The sequence below is a fragment of the Anopheles ziemanni genome, chromosome 3 (genome assembly GCF_943734765.1).
Source record: "Anopheles ziemanni chromosome 3, idAnoZiCoDA_A2_x.2, whole genome shotgun sequence".
NCBI lineage: Eukaryota > Metazoa > Arthropoda > Insecta > Diptera > Culicidae > Anopheles > Anopheles ziemanni.
Window position 1 is genome coordinate 67,643,358 of NC_080706.1, and position 22,023 is coordinate 67,665,380.

Here is a 22,023-nt window from a genome sequence, read left to right on the forward strand (position 1 = left end):
CATTACTCTATAAGTAAAAACAAACAATTTATAGCATCTTCCTTAAAACAAACTATAGCAGTAACCTTGCATGCTCGATTGTATAACTATCATGAGCTTATCATTTGTAAAGTCAGATTCATAGTAAGGTCAGAGAATATATTAAGGACAGCGTTCAAGGTTTTCCTCGATCAGTATAGAGAGAACGCCTGTAGAGTGCGGTATTGGATTTGACTTCGTTTCATTTGAGTGCCTACAGAAACCTTTAAAAATGGGTAGTGGTTTAGTTTATCTTCGATTACTTACGATATTTGTCAGTCTTCTGTATGCTCAGCTTGCATTCGTGGCTGCAGATCACGTTGGCACTAACTCAGCAGAGTGTACCGTTCAGCTGGGACCTCAATCCACAGCCCAAGGTGTTCCAAATATCACATTTAATGGAGTGCAATTTTGTGAATATCTTGGTATTCGGTACGCAAAGCCTCCCGTTGGGTTGCTTCGATTTGCAGTAAGTTGTGAATTGACCTAAAATATTATAAAATCGCATCCCAAAACTAAGGATATTTACTTCGAAAACATTGAAAACAGGATCCAGTGTTCGAGAAACCAGAAGGTCACAACAACTACACTGCGTACGGGAACAAATGCCCACAGTATGAAAACATCAGCAAGCAGACATCCGTGATCGGAGCAGAGGACTGTCTGGTTTTGAATATTTTCACAACAGTGAACAATATGAATAGCCGTGATAGTAGTGCTACACGTGTACGAGCACGCGCTCGGCGCGTCTTGCTCCCAGTGATGGTGTTAATCCATAGTGGTAGTCATGTGATCGGTTCCGGCGAAGTTCATGGCGTCGATTTGCTTATGGAAAATGTTTGTATAGACGCTTCTACCAGCCAGTGATGTCAACTATGTTCACTTCTAACTACTTCTAATCTTTTGTAGGATGTGATCGTAGTAACGATCAACTATCGACTTGGAGTGATTGGATTTTTGAAGGATGAAAAGAACAACATCACGGGAAACTATGGACTGAAGGATCAACTCGTGGCTCTCCAGTGGATACAGCGCTATGTTAGCTATTTCGGTGGTGATCCCAATCGTGTCACGGTTATGGGACACAGTGCTGGTGCTGGTGATCTCTCCCATCACCTGTATAGCGATCGGGCTCGAGGGTTGTTTCAGGGAGCTATTCTTCTAAGCGGCTCGATGCTAGCACCTTGGGCGATGCTTTACGAAGGCGAAAAATGCATGGATAATTATGTGCGAGACCTCAACGTGTCGACACTGCAAGAGCTTCGTGGGAAAGCATTTGATGAGTTGTTCCTGGCATATGACAGACTTCGGCACTGCTTTGCCTTTGCCGGTATGCTCTACCCATGTTTCCTTCCGACGTTAGAGGATCACCCCGACGATGAAGCGTCATACTTCAAGAAGTCCCCTCACCAGCTCGTTCGAACGAAGGCTCCACATGCGATGCCGATGTTGATGAGTGAAACCTCCACCGAGGTTGAGCTCATGCTAAAGCATATGCCGGCATTCTGGAAGGGCAATAACTACCCCAACAATCGACGTCGTGAGCACATGCAGGAGATTTCAGAAATGTTGGAGAACATTGGTATCAAGGTGGTCTCGGAAGGATTAGAAGACTCACCGAGCCAATTCTATCGCAAGATGGCAAGCATGGCCAACTTGCATTATCCTATCAAACGGTTACTGAAGGAGACTGCGCAACGGTTGGACACCGAGCAGGTTTACTATTTACGCTTTCAGTTCGACGGAAAGTTTGGAGAATACAAGAACAAAATATTTGCTCACTACGTGGACAACTCGGTGTACGGTGCGATCCACGGAGACGATCTTGGCTACATTTTTAGCCCTTTTAACCTGAAGGAGGCACTAGAAAATCCGAACAAATTCCGCCGTGAGTTATCGGTGCACATCAAAACGGTAGAGCTGATAGCCAATTTCGTTAAATATGGGTAAGTCTTGAAGAAGACAGAATGAAAGTTGACAGAATTTAAGTGCTATATCTCATTTTCTTCTAGAAACCCGACACCGAAACGCAGTAAACTGTCCGACCTCGTCTGGCCTTCTTATAGCGAGTCACGGAATCAAACGCAATACCTGAACATAGACGACGAGTTTCAAGTGCGAAATGTCGAAGATCGACGAAATATTTACTTCATGATTTGGCGAATCATTTATGAATGCCTTTACTACGAACAATGTGAGGCCATCGCGAAACTCCGTCAGCTTTCAACAGGGAATAATACAGTTCTGAACTGGATGAACTTCCTGAACAAATAGACAAACATATTTGCTTCATTAATATACCTTACCGTAAAGAATATTAGTGCTATTGCTTTTAAATCCGTCTAAAAATAAAGGTTTGAAAAGTCCCTTTCTTTCTTTCTGTTTTTTTCATTAATTTTTTCCACCCTATACGAATAGTATTTTGAAGCGATTTACGATAATCTTCATGCACTCTGCCTATCTATGTATAAAGAAAACATTCATTGTTTTCAGACTCTTAAATTAAACTTGAAACTGATCGTGACTTTTTATTGCTTTACGTGTACACATGTACGAATACGTTAACTCGGAAACGACGAAGATAACGATGACGATGATGATGATGATGATGATTATGACGACGACGATGATGATTGCTGGTGAGGACGGTGACGAATCTTTACCAGGAACTATTAACACGTTCCGTACCAAGACTAATATCATTAACGGACGAGTCCTGCATCTTTTTTATCAACTAACTAGCTGATTAACCCGATTTCATCCGTGTAGAAAAACAATTCCAAACGAAAGAGTGTTTTCATTCAGTGTATTGAGTTTTACAATGTTAAGAATGTTGGACGTTTCACACTTGAAAATTGGCTTTCTTATTAGTATGTTGGGTATAAATCGAATCGATTTTGTGTGATTGAGAATATTTGTAGCAGAAGATAAAAGAAGTCTGAGATGAGATTGAATACTCAAATTCGATTCCATTCGATTTAATGACCCCAAAAAAAACAACGAAAATGATACCCATATTGCTTTTAAACCATTGTTGAGATATAGAGGTAAGATGGTAGCCCCTCTTATCCTTTCTTGTACATGGATGAAATTTTATTAGATGATGGCTACATATTTAAGAAGTATGTGTACCAAATTTTGTAAAAATCCCATCCCATAATTGTTGAATTATTATTATTTTTTTTCATTTGAGGTGTTCGGTGTTCGGGGATAGGGAAAAGTTTTCGGTTCGGGAAAGGGACGGAGGATATTCGAAATCATAAAAAATTAGCTACACTCCACCCTAGTTTGGTTAAGGTAGACTTATTAGATTTTGCGTTGAATACATGTGATCAGAATTGACGTTTTTTGTTCTGAGAATTGCTATTGTTTGGCTGGAGAAGAGGACGGTAGTGGGAGTCTTAGCTAAGATTGAACATTAAGAGTGAGGCCATTCGATTTAGAGACCACAAATACTGCGAAATTGGTACCCATATAGCATTTTTACTATTTTTAGGGTAGGGGGTAATTTGAGAGCCCCCTTTTCCCCTTGCCCTAGGAGGTTGAAATTTTAATCAAAGCTATGTCTCTTTGTAAGCAGTATGTGTACCAAGTTTGTGAAAATCTGTTCAATAATCGTAAAGCTTTAATTGGTTTTCCTTATTTTTAGACGGTTGTTATCCGGGAGGGGTAGGGAGGTATGGGGACATCAATAAACGAAGTCCAAATAATTCATCCTTGTAAAATTAGCTAATATCCAGTCAAGTTTGGCACAAATCGATCCGTTAGAGTTTGCGTAATGCTGTTGAATACATGATAAGAAATAACGCTCTTCGTTTTGAGAATTGCTATTGTTATGCTGAAGAAGAGGAGGATAGAGGGGCTAAGATTGAACATTAAGAGTAAGGCCATTCGATTTAGAGATCATAAATCTTGCGAAATTGATATCCATATTGCATTTTTACCATTTTTGAGGTAGGGAGTAGTATGCGAGCCCCCCTTTCCCCTTCCTCTAGATCGATGAAATTTTAAACCATGCTATGTCCTTACGAAAGCAGCATGTGTATCAATTTTTATGTAAATCCAATCAGTAATGGTTGAGCTATAATTGTTTTTCATTAATTTTAGAGGATAGGTGTTCGGGAGGGGTAGGGAGGATTGAAGATATCAACAAACGAAGTTCAGATCATTCAATCCTGGAAAATTAGCTACCTTCCTGCCAAGTTTGGTGTAAATCGGCCCGGTAGATTTTGCGTGATGCGAGTGCATACATATATATATACAGACAACGGTGACTTTTATATATATAGATAGATAGATAGATAGATAGACAAGGGCATTAAAGAGGTGGTAGGAATAGGTTAAAAAGTAATATATAAAAAGTTACAGAGCATAAAAAATGTTTGTGTAACACGAGTATACGAGTGATGTGGTACCGGGATGTGTTAATGTGTGATATTTGCTTGCTACCAGTTGATTTAAGAACTTTGTAAATCACCTTTCCTACACGTTGTTCAATCTTCCCAGCGGTCACGTTTTCTGCCTGTACTCCTTGGCATGCACAAAGTCACCAATACAAAGTTATAATGTCTTTGACAGGGCTTGACCATAAACGGGCTTAAGCTTTAGAGCTACACTGAGTAGCTCGAGGCACGTACGACCGGTTCTGTGCTGCAGATGCAAGAATTCGAGACACCGATCCTCCGAAAGTCCGTCTCGACCTGGCCAAACAACCATACTCGCTGCGGCCTTCTCCTCCGCGAGCCGCGTGCCTGTAATGAAAAGGAGATATGAAAAGTTATCCCCTTACCTCAGTCCTCTGTGGGAAGCAAACTGAGAGGACGCGAGACTAACGACCCTACACAGCATTATCAGCTTGTTCGGAATCTGAAACTCCTTCATCAACATCCACAGCTGTTGCCGGTCAATGCTGTCATAGCTCGCCTTGAACAGCTGGTCCGTTGTCGAGCGTCGCTCCATGAAACCGGCTTGATACTTTCCTACAAAGTTTTCGGCCAGGGGAACCACCTTAGTTCTCCTGTTAGTGCCCGTGAAGCATACTGAAAAAGCTTCAGTGTACCATCTGGGAACTTATGCACTATAGTAGCTCCTATTCCAATTGATGACGCATCTGCTGACACATTAATCTCAAGCTTCGGGTTGTAGTGGGTCAATAGCAGGTCAGGTGAAGATAGTATTTGTTGGAACTACTCAAATGCATGCTGACATTTTTAACTCCACTGGAAAGAAGCGCCTTCCTTGAGAAGATATCTTCTATATGATATCATATCATCAAGTGGTTGAGGTAACAAACACATGTTGCGAACAAATTGGCCATTGGCCATTATTTTAAGAAGGTCAGCATGCCATCCTTTTTCATCTATAATATGACCCAAGGTTGTTTTTGGGACTGGTCGAGTATTGGCCATACTTAGCTTCTTTCGAGATGCCGACCGGTAGAAAGAGTTTTCTCCCCTTTTAGACCGCAGGACTCTGACAGCCTCCTGACAGTGGCAGTGACAGTCGACCCACCGCTCTCTGCCGTTATGTCGACACGGTGTGGCTCCTAAAACTTCCTATTGGATAACACATTTAAAGACAAGCAATCAAACGATGTAATTTCATTTCACGCTGACAGCATCACCCTCTGATTTTTACATTTACTAGCTCGCCCGGATCTACCTCAATACAAACTGTGGCATTTACATTATGGTCTTATCACTATTGAAGTCAGGTCCTAGACTGTAGAGAAAGCCAAGGATTCGTAAGCCTAGGTCCATCGGGAACCATATTAGTACGATGGTGCAAACATTATCACGCATACGGTATGTTTGCTGCAATTCAATCAGTATAACAATCAGCCGTCCAATTTCTAAGTAAAACAGTGCATAACTCTTCAGTTCTGAGAACTACTTCCAATCGGCTCAAGCGCTTAGTAAATACAAGCAAAACATTGGCGTAGATTCAATGCTCATTTCCAGCATCACCCATTGTTTTCATTTACTCGGTCGTCCGGATCTTCCTCACTACAAACTGTAGCATTGACCTTGCATGCCCGGTTGTAAAACTAGGATGAGCTTATCATTAGTAAGAGGTTGGGTTCAAGAGTAGTTGTTTGAGACTTTTTCAGGATGCATTGAGGGGGTAGCGTTCACGGCTTAACTCATTCAGTACAGAGAGAACGTCTGTAGAGTGCGGATTAGAATTTTGCCTAGAGCTGAACGAAATGGGTACTGGTATAGTTTATCTTCAATTACATACGATATTTGTCAGTCTTCTTTACGCTCAGCTTGCATTCGTGAATGCAGGTGACGTTGAAAAGACCTCAGCAGAGTGTACCGTTCAGCTGGGACTTCAATCCACTGCTCAAGGTGTACGAAATAGCACATTTAACGGAGTGCAATTCTGTGAATATCTTGGTATTCGGTATGCAAAGCCTCCCGTTGGGTTGCTTCGATTTGCAGTAAGTCGCGAAGTAATTGAAAATCTTAAAAACTTTCATCTCATAACCAAGAATTTTTGCTTCGAAAACATTGAAAACAGGACCCAGTATTCGAGGAACCCGAAGGTCACAACAGCTACACCACATACGGGAACAAATGCCCACAATTTGATGATATCAACGAACAGTCATCCGTGATCGGAGCGGAGGACTGTCTATTTTTGAATATTTTCACTACAGTGAACAACACGGCTAGCCAAGATGGTAGCGATCAGCGCGTCATGCTTCCAGTGTTGGTATTCATCCATAGTGGTAGTCATGTGATTGGTTCCGGCCAAGTCTACGGCGTCGATTTGCTTATGGAAAATGTGTGTTTAGAAGGTTCTTCCAACCAATGATGTCAAGTGGGTTTACTTATAACTTCTTCCATTCATTTGTAGGATGTGATCGTAGTAACGATCGACTATCGACTAGGAATGCTTGGATTTTTGAAGGATGAAAAGCACAACATCACGGGAAACTATGGACTGAAGGATCAACTCGTGGCTCTCGAGTGGATAAAACGCTATGTTAGCTATTTCGGTGGTGATCCCAATCGTGTCACGGTTATGGGACACAGTGCTGGCGCTGGTGATCTCTCCCATCATCTGTATAACGATCGGGCTCGAGGATTGTTTCAGGGAGCTATTCTTCTTAGCGGCTCGATGCTTGCGCCCTGGGCGGTGCTTTACAAAGGCGAAGAGTGCATGGATGATTATATGCGAGACCTCAATGCATCGACACTGGAGGAGCTTCGTGAGCAACCATTGGAGGAGTTTTTCATGACACATGACAGGCATTTTCATACATTTGCTTTCTCCGGTATGACCTATCCATGTTTCCTTCCGACGTTAGAGGATCACCCCGACGATGAAGCGTCATACTTCAAGAAGTCCCCTCACCAGCTCGTTCGAACGAAAGCTCCCCATGCGATGCCGATGCTGATAAGTGAAACGTCCACCGAAGTTGAGCTCATGCTAAGGCACAATCCGGCCTTCTGGAAGTTCAATAACGTTCCCAATAACCAACGTCGTGAGCTGAACCAACGTCGTGAGGAGATTTCGGAAATGTTGGAAAACATTAGTAACAATTTGGTTTCTCAAGGGTTTGAAGACTCACAGAGCCAATTCTATCGCAAGATGGCGAGCATGGCCAACCTGCATTATCCTATCATGTTACTGCTTAGCGAGATGGTGCATCGGTTGGACAGCGAGCAGGTTTACTATTTACGCTTCCAGTTCGACGGAAAGTTTGGAGAATACAAAAAGAAAAACTTTGTCAACTACGTGGACAACTCGGTGTACGGTGCGATCCACGGAGATGAGTTGGGATACATTTTTAGCCCTTATAACCTGAAGGAGGCACTAGGAAATCGGAGCGAATTCCACCGTGAACTATCGGTGCACCAAAAAACAGTAGAGCTGATAACCAATTTCGTGAAATATGGGTAAGTCTTGAAAAACACACTTGATGCACAGAATTCTTTAAGCATCCAATTCCGTCTTTTTTTAGAAACCCGACACCGAAACGCAGCGAATTGTCTGACCTTGTCTGGCCTTCGTACAGCGAGTCACGAAATCAAACGCAGTACCTGAACATAGACGACGAGTTTCAGGTGCGGAATGTCGAAGCTGGACGAAATGTTTACTTCTTTTTCTGGCGAATCATTTATGAATGCCTTTACTACGAACAATGCGAGGCCGTCACAACACTCCGCCGGCACACGCGAACTTTTATGTTTTCACGCATGTTAAATGTAATAATGCATTACCAAAGAAGGGTGTAATTATTGGCAAACATATTCGTTTGATGAATATTCCCAACCATCAAGAATAAAAGTAGTTTTGCCTTTACATTTATCTTAAAATAAAGGATTGATGAAGTACCGTTTCTGCTTTTAGTTTATTAGACTTGCTTATGAGCCCGGTTACACGGGTAGCAAGATGCATTTCTTTAAAAAAAAATGCTAGATGGTTGCGAAATATACCATTTTCATCAAATATAAAATTCATTAACCTTTGTTCTTAAGCCCTGTTTTGAAGAATTTGTCACTATTCCTATCTTTACAGTTTAATTTCAAATCAATTTCGGCATGCTTTGAAGTTATAGTTGATCGAGCATATCCTTCTGTTTACTCATAAAGACTAACTCAGTGAGCTCTGGATTGTATTTGGTTCTCACTCTTTGGCTGATCACTCGACCCTTGAATGCACGACATAATTATGCACCAGAATTATGTTTTTAGTACAAGGCAGTGCATTGGAATAGTTAGGAATAACATAATTTCTTTTATCATCTGCACCTCAAGCGAGTAAGACTTATCCTTGCAGCTATCCGAAACCTATCCGAAAAAGCACAAGCCCCCAAAGCCTTTGCGTTGTGATGTGTCGTGTTACATTTGTGAATACTTTTGTGTGACTGTAGGTCTTACCATTGGAATGTAATTCATATTGCCCGGACCCTGTAGAATTTGATAGGTTTCAAAAGCTTGGGTTTTCCATGTATCCTTCCTTTCTCCCTCAATTTGCCGTTTGCTATATTAATCAATGCAATATAAAACGGGGCAGCTGTTTGTACATGTTTTACAAAATGTATGTTTCCAGTAATTTTATCCATTTCTTTTATTATTGTGGAGAAAAAGAAAAAGCCAACCGTTCGCGGGAAGTGAGCGATTGGAAACAGGAAAAAATGCATCATGACAGAGCATGAAGTTGCTAAATTTTTTCTTTTGTTGCGGATAACATTCAGCAGGACGCGTTACGAACAGTTTTTCCCGAACATTCAGTAAAGCTTATCCGGCTTTCTTCTTTTACATATCTATTGACAAGCTAGACTTCTTGCAAATGCGCACTTTACGATACTATAATTTATTGTGATTTGTAAGTTAGTTCTTAAGACACTCATAAGGTCCGCGTTGCCCGTTGTGTTACATAAATAAATAAACGAATAAATTTTGTTTTGCTTTTTCTATTAAAATATACAAAAATATTGCTAATTACCCGGTGTCGAATTTTTTTTTTTGAACGTATTTCATATGCCACGGCCCGGTGCCACCTGAAAATTTTAAATTGCTTCAAAAATCAATTTAATCAAATCAAATCAATTCAAATCAATTTTAAAAAATCAAAAAATCAAAAATTAATTCAAAATCATGCATGCAAGATGAGCTGAGGGTGAGGGTTGTTCACCCTTGAAAGCCTTATAAGTTGCAAGCGTACTTATCTAAATTTAATATATTACCGATAGAATATATATACATAGCTAGATAGAAGATACATAGATTGATAGAACGATAGAAAGATAAATATAGATGTGGAAGATAAATAAAATATAATAGATAAAAGATTATGGAAAAACTCTTTCCACCTCTTTACGAGCGGGACCTGGTGATCAACCAGTTTCGTCGGCTGGTGTGGTTACACAGGGTGAGAGACCTGAACCTTATGCAGAAAGTGGTTCTGCTCAACAGCTTCTTGCTGCCGAAGCTGTGGTTCGTTGCGTCGGTTGTTGGTGCACGCGCAATGGACACAGCCAAGGTAACTAGCCTGGTAGGGTCTCTCCTCTGGAGCGGTGCTGGCGGAATACGGATCCCACTCCAACAACTGGCGCTGCCCCGAAACCGTGGGGGACTCAACCTCCACATCCCAGCTGTGACGACTATAGCCCTGTTGACCAACCGGTATGTGGTGGAACAGGAGTACCTGCGGATTGGTGCGGACCACATACGATACGCTGACAACCCGCCTGACATTGCAGCCATCCCATCAACATATCCATGCCTTCGGAGTGTTGTCCAGATACTCGCATACGTTCCCTCCACTCTTAAGCAACACCCGTCCACTAGAGCGTTTCGCAAGACGCTAGTGCAACGTTTCCCAAATCCCAAAATCCAGGAACAGTTTCAAAATGTTGTCTGGAAGATGGTATGGAAGAACATCCATTCCCCGAAGTTGTCATCGGAGCAGCGGTCGGCACTGTACCTTGTAGTGAACGGCAAGGTCCCACATGGCGATCTGCTAATGCGGATGGGACGCGCATCCTCATCGTCCTGTATGTTTTGTGTTGAATGTGACACCCTGGAACATAGGTTCACCTCTTGCACTCGCGTTATTGCCGCCTGGGACCTGCTGCAGCAGTGCATCAGGAATGAAGCTCCAGGGTGTCAGTGCTCGTTTCAATGTCTCCGTTTTCCAGTACTCCGCGGAATGAGTACTGCGCAACGAGTAAAAGTGCTTCGTCTGTATGCGAACTACATCATCCATATCATTGGAAACAATGATACTGCGATCGATCTAGCTGTCCTTAAATGTACATTGTTTTTTTGACACTATTGTAATGACCATATTTATAAGCAAGTAAACTATTTTATAAATAAATAGTATGTTTTATAAAAAAAAAACAGCATTTTGACGTGAATGACGAAAATCTTTATGCACCCCGCTTAACTATGTATACAAAAACAGTCACTGTCGCTACACTCTTAAACTGATCGAAACTATTTTGCAACACTACATAAAAACAAAATGATTTGCAATTAACCAAGAACTTTTGAGGCGCAATTAGAGGGCTTGTAATACCTTATTATCAGCGGACAATCTCCAGCTAAAACGACGCACAACTCTTTCACACGTGGCGCAAATTACTTATTATTGGATCGAATGCCAAGTAAAGACAATAAGTAAGACAGAGAAATCTGTTTGCTACTGATAACAGCTGTTCAATTTCTAAATAAACAGCGCATAAGTCTTCAATTCTCCGAATTACTTCCAATCCGTTTGAACGCTGAGTAAAATCAAGCAATATATTGGCGTACTTTCTTTACAAATTTCCAGCATCACCGATTTATGTTTTCATTTACACGCTCATCAGCTTCGACAGCATTCATCTTCAATGCTCGATTTCACAACTATGATGAGCTTATCAATAGTAAGTTCAGGTTCTTGACTATTTTGTGGTTGAATCTTTTTCACGATACATTGAGAGCAGCGCTCACCACCGATAGTTCAGAGAGAACGTTGGTGAAGTACGGTGTTGTATTAGACTTCGTTTCATTGCATTGCCAGATCGGAACGAAGTGGGTACTGGTTTAGTTTATCTTCAATTACTTACGATATTTGTCAGTCTTCTGTACACTCAGCTAGCACTCGTGTCAGCAGATGACGTTGAAAAGAACTCAGAAGAGTGTACCGTTCAGCTGGGACTTCAATCCACTGCTCAAGGTGTACGAAATAGCACATTTAACGGAGTGCAATTCTGTGAATATCTTGGTATTCGGTATGCAAAGCCTCCCGTTGGGCTCCTTCGATTTGCAGTAAGTTGCGAAGTAATTGAAAATCTTAAGATCTCTCAACTTCTAACCAAGAATATTTACTTCGAAAACATTGAAAACAGGATCCAGTGTTCGAGGAACCAAAAGGTGACAACAATTACATAGCGTATGGGAACAAATGTCCACAGTTTGATGATATCAACAAGCAAACATCCGTGATCGGAGCAGAGGACTGTCTGTTTTTGAATATTTTCACAACAGTGAACAACACGACTAGCCGATATGGTAGCGATCAGCGCGTCATGATCCCAGTGTTGGTGTTCATCCATGGTGGTAGTCATGTGGTCGATTCCGGCGAAGTCCACGGCGTCAATTTGCTTATGGAAAATGTTTGTATCGAAGGTTCTACCAACCAAGGAAGTTAACTTAGTTCTACTACCACTTCCATTCATTTGTAGGATGTGATCATAGTAACGATCAACTATCGACTTGGGGTGTTTGGATTTTTGAAGGATGAAAAGAACAACATCACGGGAAACTATGGACTGAAGGATCAACTCGTCGCTCTCCAGTGGATACAGCGCTATGTTAGCTATTTCGGTGGTGATCCCAATCGTGTCACGGTTATGGGACACAGTGCTGGCGCTGGTGATCTCTCCCATCACCTGTATAATGATCGGGCTCGAGGATTGTTTCAGGGAGCTATTCTTCTAAGCGGCTCGATGCTAGCACCTTGGGCGATGCTGTACGAAGGCGAAGAGTGCATGGATAATTATGTGCAAGACCTCAACGTGTCGACACTGGAGGAGCTTCGTGAGAAATCATTTGAGAAGTTTTTCCTAAAGGATGACGAATTTCTTCACTCTTTTGCCTTCTCTAGTATGTTCTATCCATGTTTCCTTCCAACGCTAGAGGATCACCCTGACGACGATGCGTCATACTTCAAGAAGTCCCCTCACCGGCTCGTTCGAACGAAGGCTCCACATTCGATGCCGATACTGATAAGTGAAACCTCCACCGAGTTCGAGCTCATGCTAAAGGAAGTGTGGACCCTCATGATGAGCAAAAACTTTCCCAACAATCGACGTCTTGAGCAGGTATATCCGATGTGGGAAATTTTCGGAAACATTAGTATCTGGATGGTCTCACAAGGGTTGGAGGACTCTCAGAGTCAATTCTATCGCAAGATGGCAAACATGGCCAACATGCATTACCCCATCAAACGGTTGCTTAGCGAGATGGTGCAACGGTTGGACACCGAAGAGGTTTACTATTTGCGCTTTCAATTCGACGGAAAGTTTGGAGAATACAAGAACAAAATGTTTGCCCACTACGTGGACAACTCGGTGTACGGTGCGATCCACGGAGACGAGTTAGGCTACATTTTTAGCCCTTATAACCTGAAACAGGCACTAGGATATCGGAGCGAATTCCGCCGTGAGCTATCGGTGCACATCAAAACGGTAGAGCTGATAGCCAATTTCGTGAAATATGGGTAAGTCTTGAAAAACACAGTTGACGGAATTTAAGTACTAAATTTCATCTTCCTCTAGAAACCCAACACCGAAACGCAGTGAACTATCTGATCTTGTCTGGCCTTCGTACAGCGAGTCACGTAATCAAACGCTGTACCTGAACATAGACGACGAGTTTCAGGTGCGGGAAGTCGAAGATCGACGAAATATTTACTTCATGGTTTGGCGAATCATTTATGAATGCCTTTACTACGCACAATGTGAGGCGGTCACAAAACTCAACGAGCTGGTCAGAGATACGTTGTTGACAACGCTGTCCACAGATGCAATTCACAACTTGTAAAACTTCCTATGCAAAAAAGCAATCATATTCGTTTCATGAATTTTCCTAATCTTACGAATAATGGTAGTATTACTTTTAAATCTATAAAAAAAGGATTGAAAAAGTACCTTAGTAGTTTTATATTTACTTTAGAAACTCTTTCCACCCCATACGAATAGCATTTTAAAGTGAATGCAAATGGAATGTATGTGAAAGTGAATGTATCCCCGATCACTGTTATCACATACTTAAATCAAACTTCAAACTGATTTTGAACAATTCTTTAAGACAACATGATATGCCAATAACCAATAAATTTTGAGGCTCATTTGGAGAGTTGGTATTTCCTAATAATCAGCACTTCTCAACTTTCAACAACGCACAACTCTTTCAGACGTGACGCGTAATACTTCCTATTGGATCAAATGCTGAGTAAAGACAAACTTCTGATGTTTTCATTTACTCGCTCGTCTGGATCTCCCTCAATACCAACTGTGCCATTGACTGAGCATGCTCGATTGTAAAACATTGATGGTCTTATCTCAATTGAGTTCAGGCGCTATACTAGCTTGTGTTTATCTCGTTACGCGATCCCTTATCGTGTCAGGATACATTCAGGGTAGCGTTCACGGTTTACCTCGGTCAGGACATAGATGACGTCTAAAGAGCGAAGTTTTGAATTTGGCTTCGTTTCATTTCTTTGTTTACAGCAAAAAGAAATGTTATGATCAAAAACCAATTCTTCCATGATTGTATGCTCAATTTTGCAGCCGACTGTAAGGAATAAAGAGACATCTGTTTGCTATTGATAACAGCTGTTCAATTTCTCTTTGTCTTTAATTCTCAGAATTGCTTCCAAGCGGTTTCAACGCTGAGTAAAAACAAGGAATACATTGGTTTACTATTATTGCACCTTTTCACCATCACCCTCTGTTGCTTTCATTTACTCGCTTGTCCGCTACTATAGCATTCACCAATTAATGCTGGATTGTACAACTAAGATGAGCTTATCATTAGTAAGAGGTTGGGTTCAACAGTAGTTGTTTGAGACTTTTTCAGTATACATTGAAGGTAGCGTTCACCACGGACAGTTTAGCGAGATCGTCTGTAGAGTGCGGTGTTGAATTCGACTTCGTTTCATTTCATTGCCATTTCAGAACGAAATGGGTACTGTTTTAGTTTATCTTCGATTACTTACGATATTTGTCAGTCTTCTGTACGCTCAGCTAGCATTCGCGACTGCAAATGACATTGAAAGAAACTCAGCAGAGTGTACCGTTCAGCTGGGACTTCAATCCACTGCTCAAGGTGTACGAAATAGCACATTTAAAGGAGTGCAATTTTGTGAATATCTTGGCATTCGGTACGCAAAGCCTCCCGTTGGGCTCCTTCGATTTGCAGTAAGTTTTGAAGTAATTGAAAAACCTAAAAACTCTCATCTCATAAGGAAGAATGTTTGGTTCAACATAAATGAAAACAGGATCCAGTGTTCGAGGAACCAGAAGGTCACAACATATACACCACATACGGGAACAAATGCCCGCAGTTTGTTGGGATCAATGAGCAGACATCCGTGATCGGAGCAGAGGACTGTCTGGTTTTGAATATTTTCACAACAGTGAACAACACGGCTAGCCGGGATTGTAGCGACCAGCTCGTCATGCTCCCAGTGTTGGTGTTCATCCATGGTGGTAGTCATGTGGTCGGTTCCGGTGATGTTCACGGCGTCGATTTGCTCATGGAACATGTGTGTATAGAAGATTCTAGCAACTAAGGGTGTCAATTATTTTTACTTCTAACTTCTTCCATGCATTTTTAGGATGTGATCGTAGTAACGATCAACTATCGACTAGGAATGCTTGGATTTTTGAAGGATGAAAAGCATAACATCACGGGAAACTATGGACTGAAGGATCAACTCGTGGCTCTCCAGTGGATACAGCGCTATGTTAGCTATTTTGGTGGTGATCCCAATCGTGTCACGGTTATGGGACACAGTGCTGGCGCTGGCGATCTCTCCCATCACCTGTATAGCGATCGGGCTCGAGGGTTGTTTCAGGGAGCTATTCTTCTAAGCGGCTCGATGCTTGCGCCCTGGGCGATGCTTTACGAAGGCGAAAAATGCATGGATGATTATCTGCGAGACCTCAACGTATCGACCGTGGAGGAGCTTCGTGAGCAATCATTTGAGGAGTTTTTCCTGAAAGATAACAGACTTCGGCACAGATTTTCGTTCTCCAGTATGACATTTCCATGCTTTCTTCCGACGCTAGAGGATCACCCCGACGATGAAGCGTCATACTTCAGACAGTCCCCTCACCAGCTCGTTCGGACGAAGTCTCCGCATCCGATGCCGGTACTGATAAGCGAAACCTCCACCGAGTTCGAGATCATGCTAAGGCACGTGTGGGGCTTCTGGATGAACAGTAATTTTCCTAACAATCGACGTGTTGAACACATCCCGCAGATTGCGGAAATTTTCGGAAACATTAGTATCTGGATGGTCTCACAAGGGTTGGAAGACTCCAGGAGCCAATTCTATCGCAAGATGGCAAGCATGGCCAACCTGCATTATCCCATCAAACGGTTGCTGAGTGAGATGGTGCAACGGGTGGACAGCGAGCAGGTTTACTATTTACGCTTCCAGTTTGACGGAAAATTTGGAGAATACAAAAAGAAAATGTTTGCCCACTACGTGGACAACTCAGTGTACGGTGCGATCCATGGAGACGACCTTAGCTACATTTTTAGCCCTTATAACCTGAAGGAGGCACTAGGAAATCGGAGCGAATTCCGTCGTGAACTATCGGTGCACATCAAAATGGTTGAGCTGATAACTAATTTCGTGAAATATGGGTAAGGCTTGAAAAATACAGTTGACGGAATTTAAGTACTACATTTTATCTTCCTCTAGAAACCCAACACCGAAACGCAGTGAACTATCTGATCTTGTTTGGCCTTCGTACAGCGAGTCACGGAATCAAACTCAGTACCTGAACATAGACGAAGCGTTTGAGGTGCGAGACGTCGAAGATCGACGAAATGTTTACTTCATGATCTGGCGAATCATTTATGAATGCCTTTACTATGCACAATGCGATCCCATCGAGGAACTCTACCAGCTGTCGAGAGATACGTTGTTGACAGCACTGTCCACAGAGAATACTACATTGCGGAAATGGTAGAACTTCCTAGGCAAATAGGCAATCATATTCGTTTCATAAATATTTCTAACCATTAGATTAACAAAGTATCTTTGTTGTTTTCTTTCTACTTTACAATCTCTTTCCCATATACGAATAGCATTTTGAAGTGAATGAAATTCAGTACACACCACGCTTATCTGGGTATAAAAAAACCTGTCGCTGAACAACCTTACAATCAGCTGGTCAATTTTAAACTAAAACATCGCACAACTCTTTCACACGTGGCGCGTAATACTTCCTATTGAATCGAATGCTAGGTGAGCAATCTAATGACGTGCTTTCATTTCACGCTGCCAGCATCGTTCCCTTCAGCTTCCGATGTTTTCATCTACTCGCCCGCCCGGATCTTCCTCAATACAAACCGTAGCATTGACCTTGCATGCTCGATTGTAAAACATTGATGGTCTTATCACCACTGAGGTCAGGTGCTAGACAAGTTTGTTTTCGTGTCTTTCTCAGTATACATTTAGGGTAGCGGTCGCGTTTTGCCTCTGGGCACGGTGGGATAAGAGACGGATATTTCACCCAAAATGGAAGTGTTAGTATGTGAATGGTAACAAGCTTAAATAATAGTTGGATAGTTGACTAAGAAAACCCTTAGAATCATCTCAATACATTGGTCAATATTATAACTATGCTATGCCAAAGTTGAGCGTGTGAAAAAAGAGTATATTAGTCAATTGAAAACGTCCTCGAAGTTTTCTTTACAGTTTGGCCACGTAAAAAAGAAATGTTTTAAGAATGTTAATAAAATTTTCTCATTTGATAAATTTTTCTCAGCTACAAGCATCAAATTGACATCTTCTTCTTCGTCTTATTGGCGTAACGACCTCTTGGTCATGCCTGCCCGTTAAGGACTTACGAGACTTGTTTCCCTGTTTTTGCATTAAATTGACATGTTTTTGATAAAAAATATAGAAAAATAAAGCTTTGCTTTATTTTGAATGAGAAAAAGATTCACAAGAAGTTTTTGAAAATTTGTTTACTGTATAACAAAACATATGACAACAGCGAGTCCAGAAAATGCAGTTGCCCGAAGTAGCCCGTTTTCGAAATAATTTGGGATAGGTGAAGAACCCACACAACACATATGCATGTAAATCGAATATCAACTTGAAATAATCGTACTTCTATGCAATATGATTGAATCGTAAATGATGCTAAAATAATGCCTATACGTACAAAAGTGGAGGCGCTAACCGTACATTGTTCAAAATGTATATGTTTAGTCGTATATTTTCTAAGTCGGCATCATATACGACTTACGATATACATCAGCTGGACATTGCTCGTTTATCTATACGTATGCATAAAGAAAATCGTATTACATTCTTAATCGGCATCATATGGAACAAAGAATATACATTGCTCGTACATTGTCTATGCTTACTGCGATTCCGATTCGAAAAATACTAATATATGATTCAATTTCTTCAACTTAATACGACTTCGTGTTGTGTGGGAAGGTACTACCTATCACGAACGGCTGGGAACCGAGCTATAATAAACATGATGTCGAGCCGCATAATAACAATAAAGGTACTACCACCATTCGTTGTATGGAGTATTGTATGAGCTTTGTTGCGTAACAATAAGATCAAAAGAAGGAGCTAAACGATTTAGTTTTTTAAATTAAATTTTGAAATGGATTAAATTGTTGCATTACGTCACTTGACTGCAATCATTTCCAGTACCAATCCTTCTGTCATACTACGGTGGCATAATCTGAATTTTCAATGGAAAATTTTACTATCTTCATGTTTTTAACTAACTCGCGTACTACAATACGGAAACTTCATCAGCAATTTTAAATGTTTAGTTCTCCACCTTATCCCACTGTGCCGGGAGAGCATTGAGGCGCGCTTAATCCCATGCTCTCATTCTAACAACCGGGTCCTAAGGTTTCACCAGAGAACAGGAACCAGCATGAGGGTACGACGAAGAATAGGCAAATATAAGTGATGAAGCTACGTGTTATCAGCAGTAACGAGAGGCCGTCTGTAGAGTGCGGTGTTGGATTTGGTTTCGTTTCATTTGAGTGCCTACAGACGCCCTTAAAAATGGGTAGTGGTTTAGTTTATCTTCGATTACTTACGATATTTGTCAGTCTTCTGTACGCTCAGCTTGCATTCGTGACTGCAGATGACGTTGAAAAGACCTCAGCAGAGTGTTCCGTTCAGCTGGGACCTCAATCCACTGCTCAAGGTGTACGAAATAGTACATTTAATGGAGTGCAATTTTGTGAATATCTTGGTATTCGGTACGCAAAGCCTCCCGTTGGGTTGCTTCGATTTGCAGTAAGTTTCGAAGAAACTTAAAACATTCTAAAATCTCATCCCATAACCAAGGATGTTTACTTCGAAAACTTTGAAAACAGGATCCAGTGTTCGAGGAACCAGAAGGTCACAACAACTACACTGCGTATGGGAACAAATGCCCACAGTTTGATGATATCAACGAGCAGACATCCGTAGCCGGAGCGGAGGACTGTCTGTTTTTGAATATTTTCACAACAGTGAACAACACGACTAGTCGAGATGGTAGCGATCGGATCGTCATGCTCCCAGTGTTGGTGTTCATCCACGGTGGTAGTCATGTCGTCGGTTCCGGCGAAGTTCATGGCGTCGATTTGCTTATGGAAAATGTTTGTATAGAAGCTTCTACCATCCAGTGATGTCAAGTGGGTTTACTTATAACTACTTCCATGCATTTTTAGGATGTGATCGTAGTAACGATCAACTATCGACTTGGTGTGTTTGGATTTTTGAAGGATGAAAAGCATAACATCACGGGAAACTATGGACTGAAGGATCAACTCGTGGCTCTCCAGTGGATACAGCGCTATGTTAGCTATTTCGGTGGTGATCCCAATCGTGTCACGGTTATGGGACACAGTGCAGGCGCTGGCGATCTCTCCCATCACCTTTATAGCGATCGGGCTCGAGGGTTGTTTCAGGGAGCTATTCTTCTAAGCGGCTCGATGCTTGCACCTTGGGCGATGCTATACGAAGGCGAAAAGTGCATGGATAATTATGAGCGAGACCTCAGCGCGTCGACACTGAACGAGCTTCGTGAGCAATCATTTGAGGAGTTTTTCCTGAAAGATAACAGACTTCGGCACACATTTGCCTTCTCCAGTATGTTCTATCCATGCTTCCTTCCGACGTTAGAGGATCATCCCGACGATGAAGCGTCATACTTCAGACAATCTCCTCACAAGCTCGTTCGAACGAAGGCTCCACATCCGATGCCGATGTTGATGAGTGAAACCTCCACCGAGTTCGAGCTCATGCTAAAGCATGTGACAGCTTTCTGGATGAGCAATAACTACCCCAATAATCGACGTCGTGAACTGAAGCAACAGATCGCGGAAATTTTTGAAAACATTAGTATCTGGGTGGTCTCGCAAGGGTTGGAAGACTCCAGGGGCCAATTCTATCGCAAGATGGCAAGCATGGCCAACCTGCACCATCCTATAAAACGGTTGCTGAGTGAGTTTGTGCAACGGTTGGACGTCGAGAAGGTTTACTATTTGCGCTTTCAGTTCGACGGAAAGTTTGGAGAATACAAGAAGAAAATATTTGCCCACTACGTGGACAACTCGGTGTACGGTGCGATCCACGGAGATGAGTTAGGCTACATTTTTAGCCCTTATAATATGAAGGAGGCACTAGGAAACCGTAGCGAGTTCCGCCGTGAACTATCGGTGCACATAAAAACGGTAGAACTTATAACCAATTTCGTGAAATATGGGTAAGCCTTGAACAACGCACTTGATTTACAAGATTCTTTAAGTGCTAAATATCATCTATTTCTAGAAACCCGACACCGAAACGCAGTAAACTATCCGACCTTGTCTGGCCTTCGTACAGCGAGTTACGTAATCAAACGCAATACCTGAACGTAGACGAAGAGTTTCAGGTGCGGGAAGTCGAAGATCGACGAAATATTTACTTCATGATCTGGCAAATCGTATATGAATGCCTTTACTACGAACAATGCGAAGCCCTCACGAAACTCCGCCAGCTGTCGGAGAGGTACACGGATGAAAATGCTGTCCGCAGTGAAGAATATCCTGATGAACTTGCGGAGCAGCTAAAAGATTACTTTACTTAGATAGTCTGCAATTATATTTAAAACCATTTGTTACATTAATATAACTCTCCCTTAAGAATTGCCTTAAAATCCATTCATACCTAAAGGATTCAGGAATGATGTTTTTTTAAAACAAACTGTTGCCACGGTTAATGTATATAGAGAATTCCTCGTCGATAGACACCACGAAACGCCTTGTTTCTCCCCTGGGACTTGATGTAAGGTATTCACATCAATCCGGCTTCAGTTCATATTTCTACATCACTGAGTTTTGTGATTTTTTAAATCAAATGCACAATGGAAACTACGGCATTTCCGGACCCACCCCTAAGGAATAGCATTTAGAAGTAAAATACAAAATTCTTTTTCGTCCCAGGTACACCGGACGGAAGGATTTTACATTCCTGCCAGGATTTCCTACAAGAAGTTCACCTTTTATTCCCTCTTTATCAGGCTCTTTTATTCTGTTAGACTTTCTTCCTCTCAAAACTGAACCTGGGGATGACTTCCCTTGCAAAAAAAAGGTCCACCAAGTAAGGCAAAGAACTTTACGCAACGGAATGCGTTCGTCTTGGTGTCCTTTTGGTTAAAACTTGAAAATCATTCGGTCGGACATTTTCCGCTATTCTTCGTTTCTTTCTGCGCCCCATTTGCAGATTTACCGGGCGGGGTATGGAGTCGCTCGGAAGCATCCTTCAATTCCGTCTCGACGCAACATTCCTTACACTTGCGCGTTCGATTTCGTTTCAACTATGGTTTTCTTTTCTTCTGTGTGGCGCCTTCCATTCTTATCCTAACCATCGCTTTGCCGGTTGGCATTATTGAAGGCTCTACGCCCTCCCGCGCGGATTTCAATGGCCATCCTATTCCCTTTAGCATGGTGGAGATTTCATGCAACCGAAAGGTATCGACAGTTGAAGAAAGGCGGTGTAAAAATCCGAACTGCTGTTCCTGCAAATCCCACCCTCACATGCAGACGAACCTCCCGATAGTATTCCGAGGGATAGTCATTCCTCCCCCAAACCGGTCCCGTCCTTCCCAATACTAATTCCAAAAATGTTTTCCCTAGTGCATTACCGTAAAGCGAAATGCTCTCGAGTTTATTTTCTGTAACAATACCGATGGAAATGTGCTTTTGTGTTTGGTTTAAAGTTTTCGGCTCCTTACGCCATCCGTTC

General features: G+C 41.9%; 2 protein-coding genes across 2 annotated transcripts; both read left to right on the forward strand.

The window, feature by feature from the left end:
* Positions 1 to 250: 250 nt before the first annotated feature.
* Positions 251 to 2,292, forward strand: LOC131285318 (esterase E4-like). Its single transcript, XM_058314172.1, has 4 exons — positions 251 to 487; positions 568 to 855; positions 928 to 1,964; positions 2,031 to 2,292. Exons 1-4 carry the CDS (start codon positions 251 to 253, stop codon positions 2,290 to 2,292), a joined length of 1,824 nt encoding a protein of 607 aa, XP_058170155.1.
* A 16,518-nt stretch (positions 2,293 to 18,810) lies between these two features.
* On the forward strand, positions 18,811 to 20,866 carry LOC131285319 (pyrethroid hydrolase Ces2a-like). The gene is made up of 4 exons (XM_058314174.1): positions 18,811 to 19,047; positions 19,128 to 19,394; positions 19,467 to 20,503; positions 20,569 to 20,866. The coding sequence occupies exons 1-4, from the start codon at positions 18,811 to 18,813 to the stop codon at positions 20,864 to 20,866; spliced, it is 1,839 nt and encodes a 612-aa protein (XP_058170157.1).
* Positions 20,867 to 22,023: the final 1,157 nt, after the last annotated feature.

What these genes read in the sequence shown, in the direction of transcription:
- LOC131285318 (XM_058314172.1), top strand. Translation starts at nt 251, where the DNA reads ATGGGTAGTGGTTTAGTTTATCTTCGATTACTTACGATATTTGTCAGT. An exon ending in TTGGGTTGCTTCGATTTGCA is followed by an intron (nt 488 to 567) that starts GTAAGTTGTGAA and finishes CATTGAAAACAG; the next exon opens with GATCCAGTGTTCGAGAAACC. An exon ending in GCCAATTTCGTTAAATATGG is followed by an intron (nt 1,965 to 2,030) that starts GTAAGTCTTGAA and finishes ATTTTCTTCTAG; the next exon opens with AAACCCGACACCGAAACGCA.
- LOC131285319 (XM_058314174.1), top strand. Translation starts at nt 18,811, where the DNA reads ATGGGTAGTGGTTTAGTTTATCTTCGATTACTTACGATATTTGTCAGT. An exon ending in TTGGGTTGCTTCGATTTGCA is followed by an intron (nt 19,048 to 19,127) that starts GTAAGTTTCGAA and finishes CTTTGAAAACAG; the next exon opens with GATCCAGTGTTCGAGGAACC. An exon ending in TCGATTTGCTTATGGAAAAT is followed by an intron (nt 19,395 to 19,466) that starts GTTTGTATAGAA and finishes ATGCATTTTTAG; the next exon opens with GATGTGATCGTAGTAACGAT.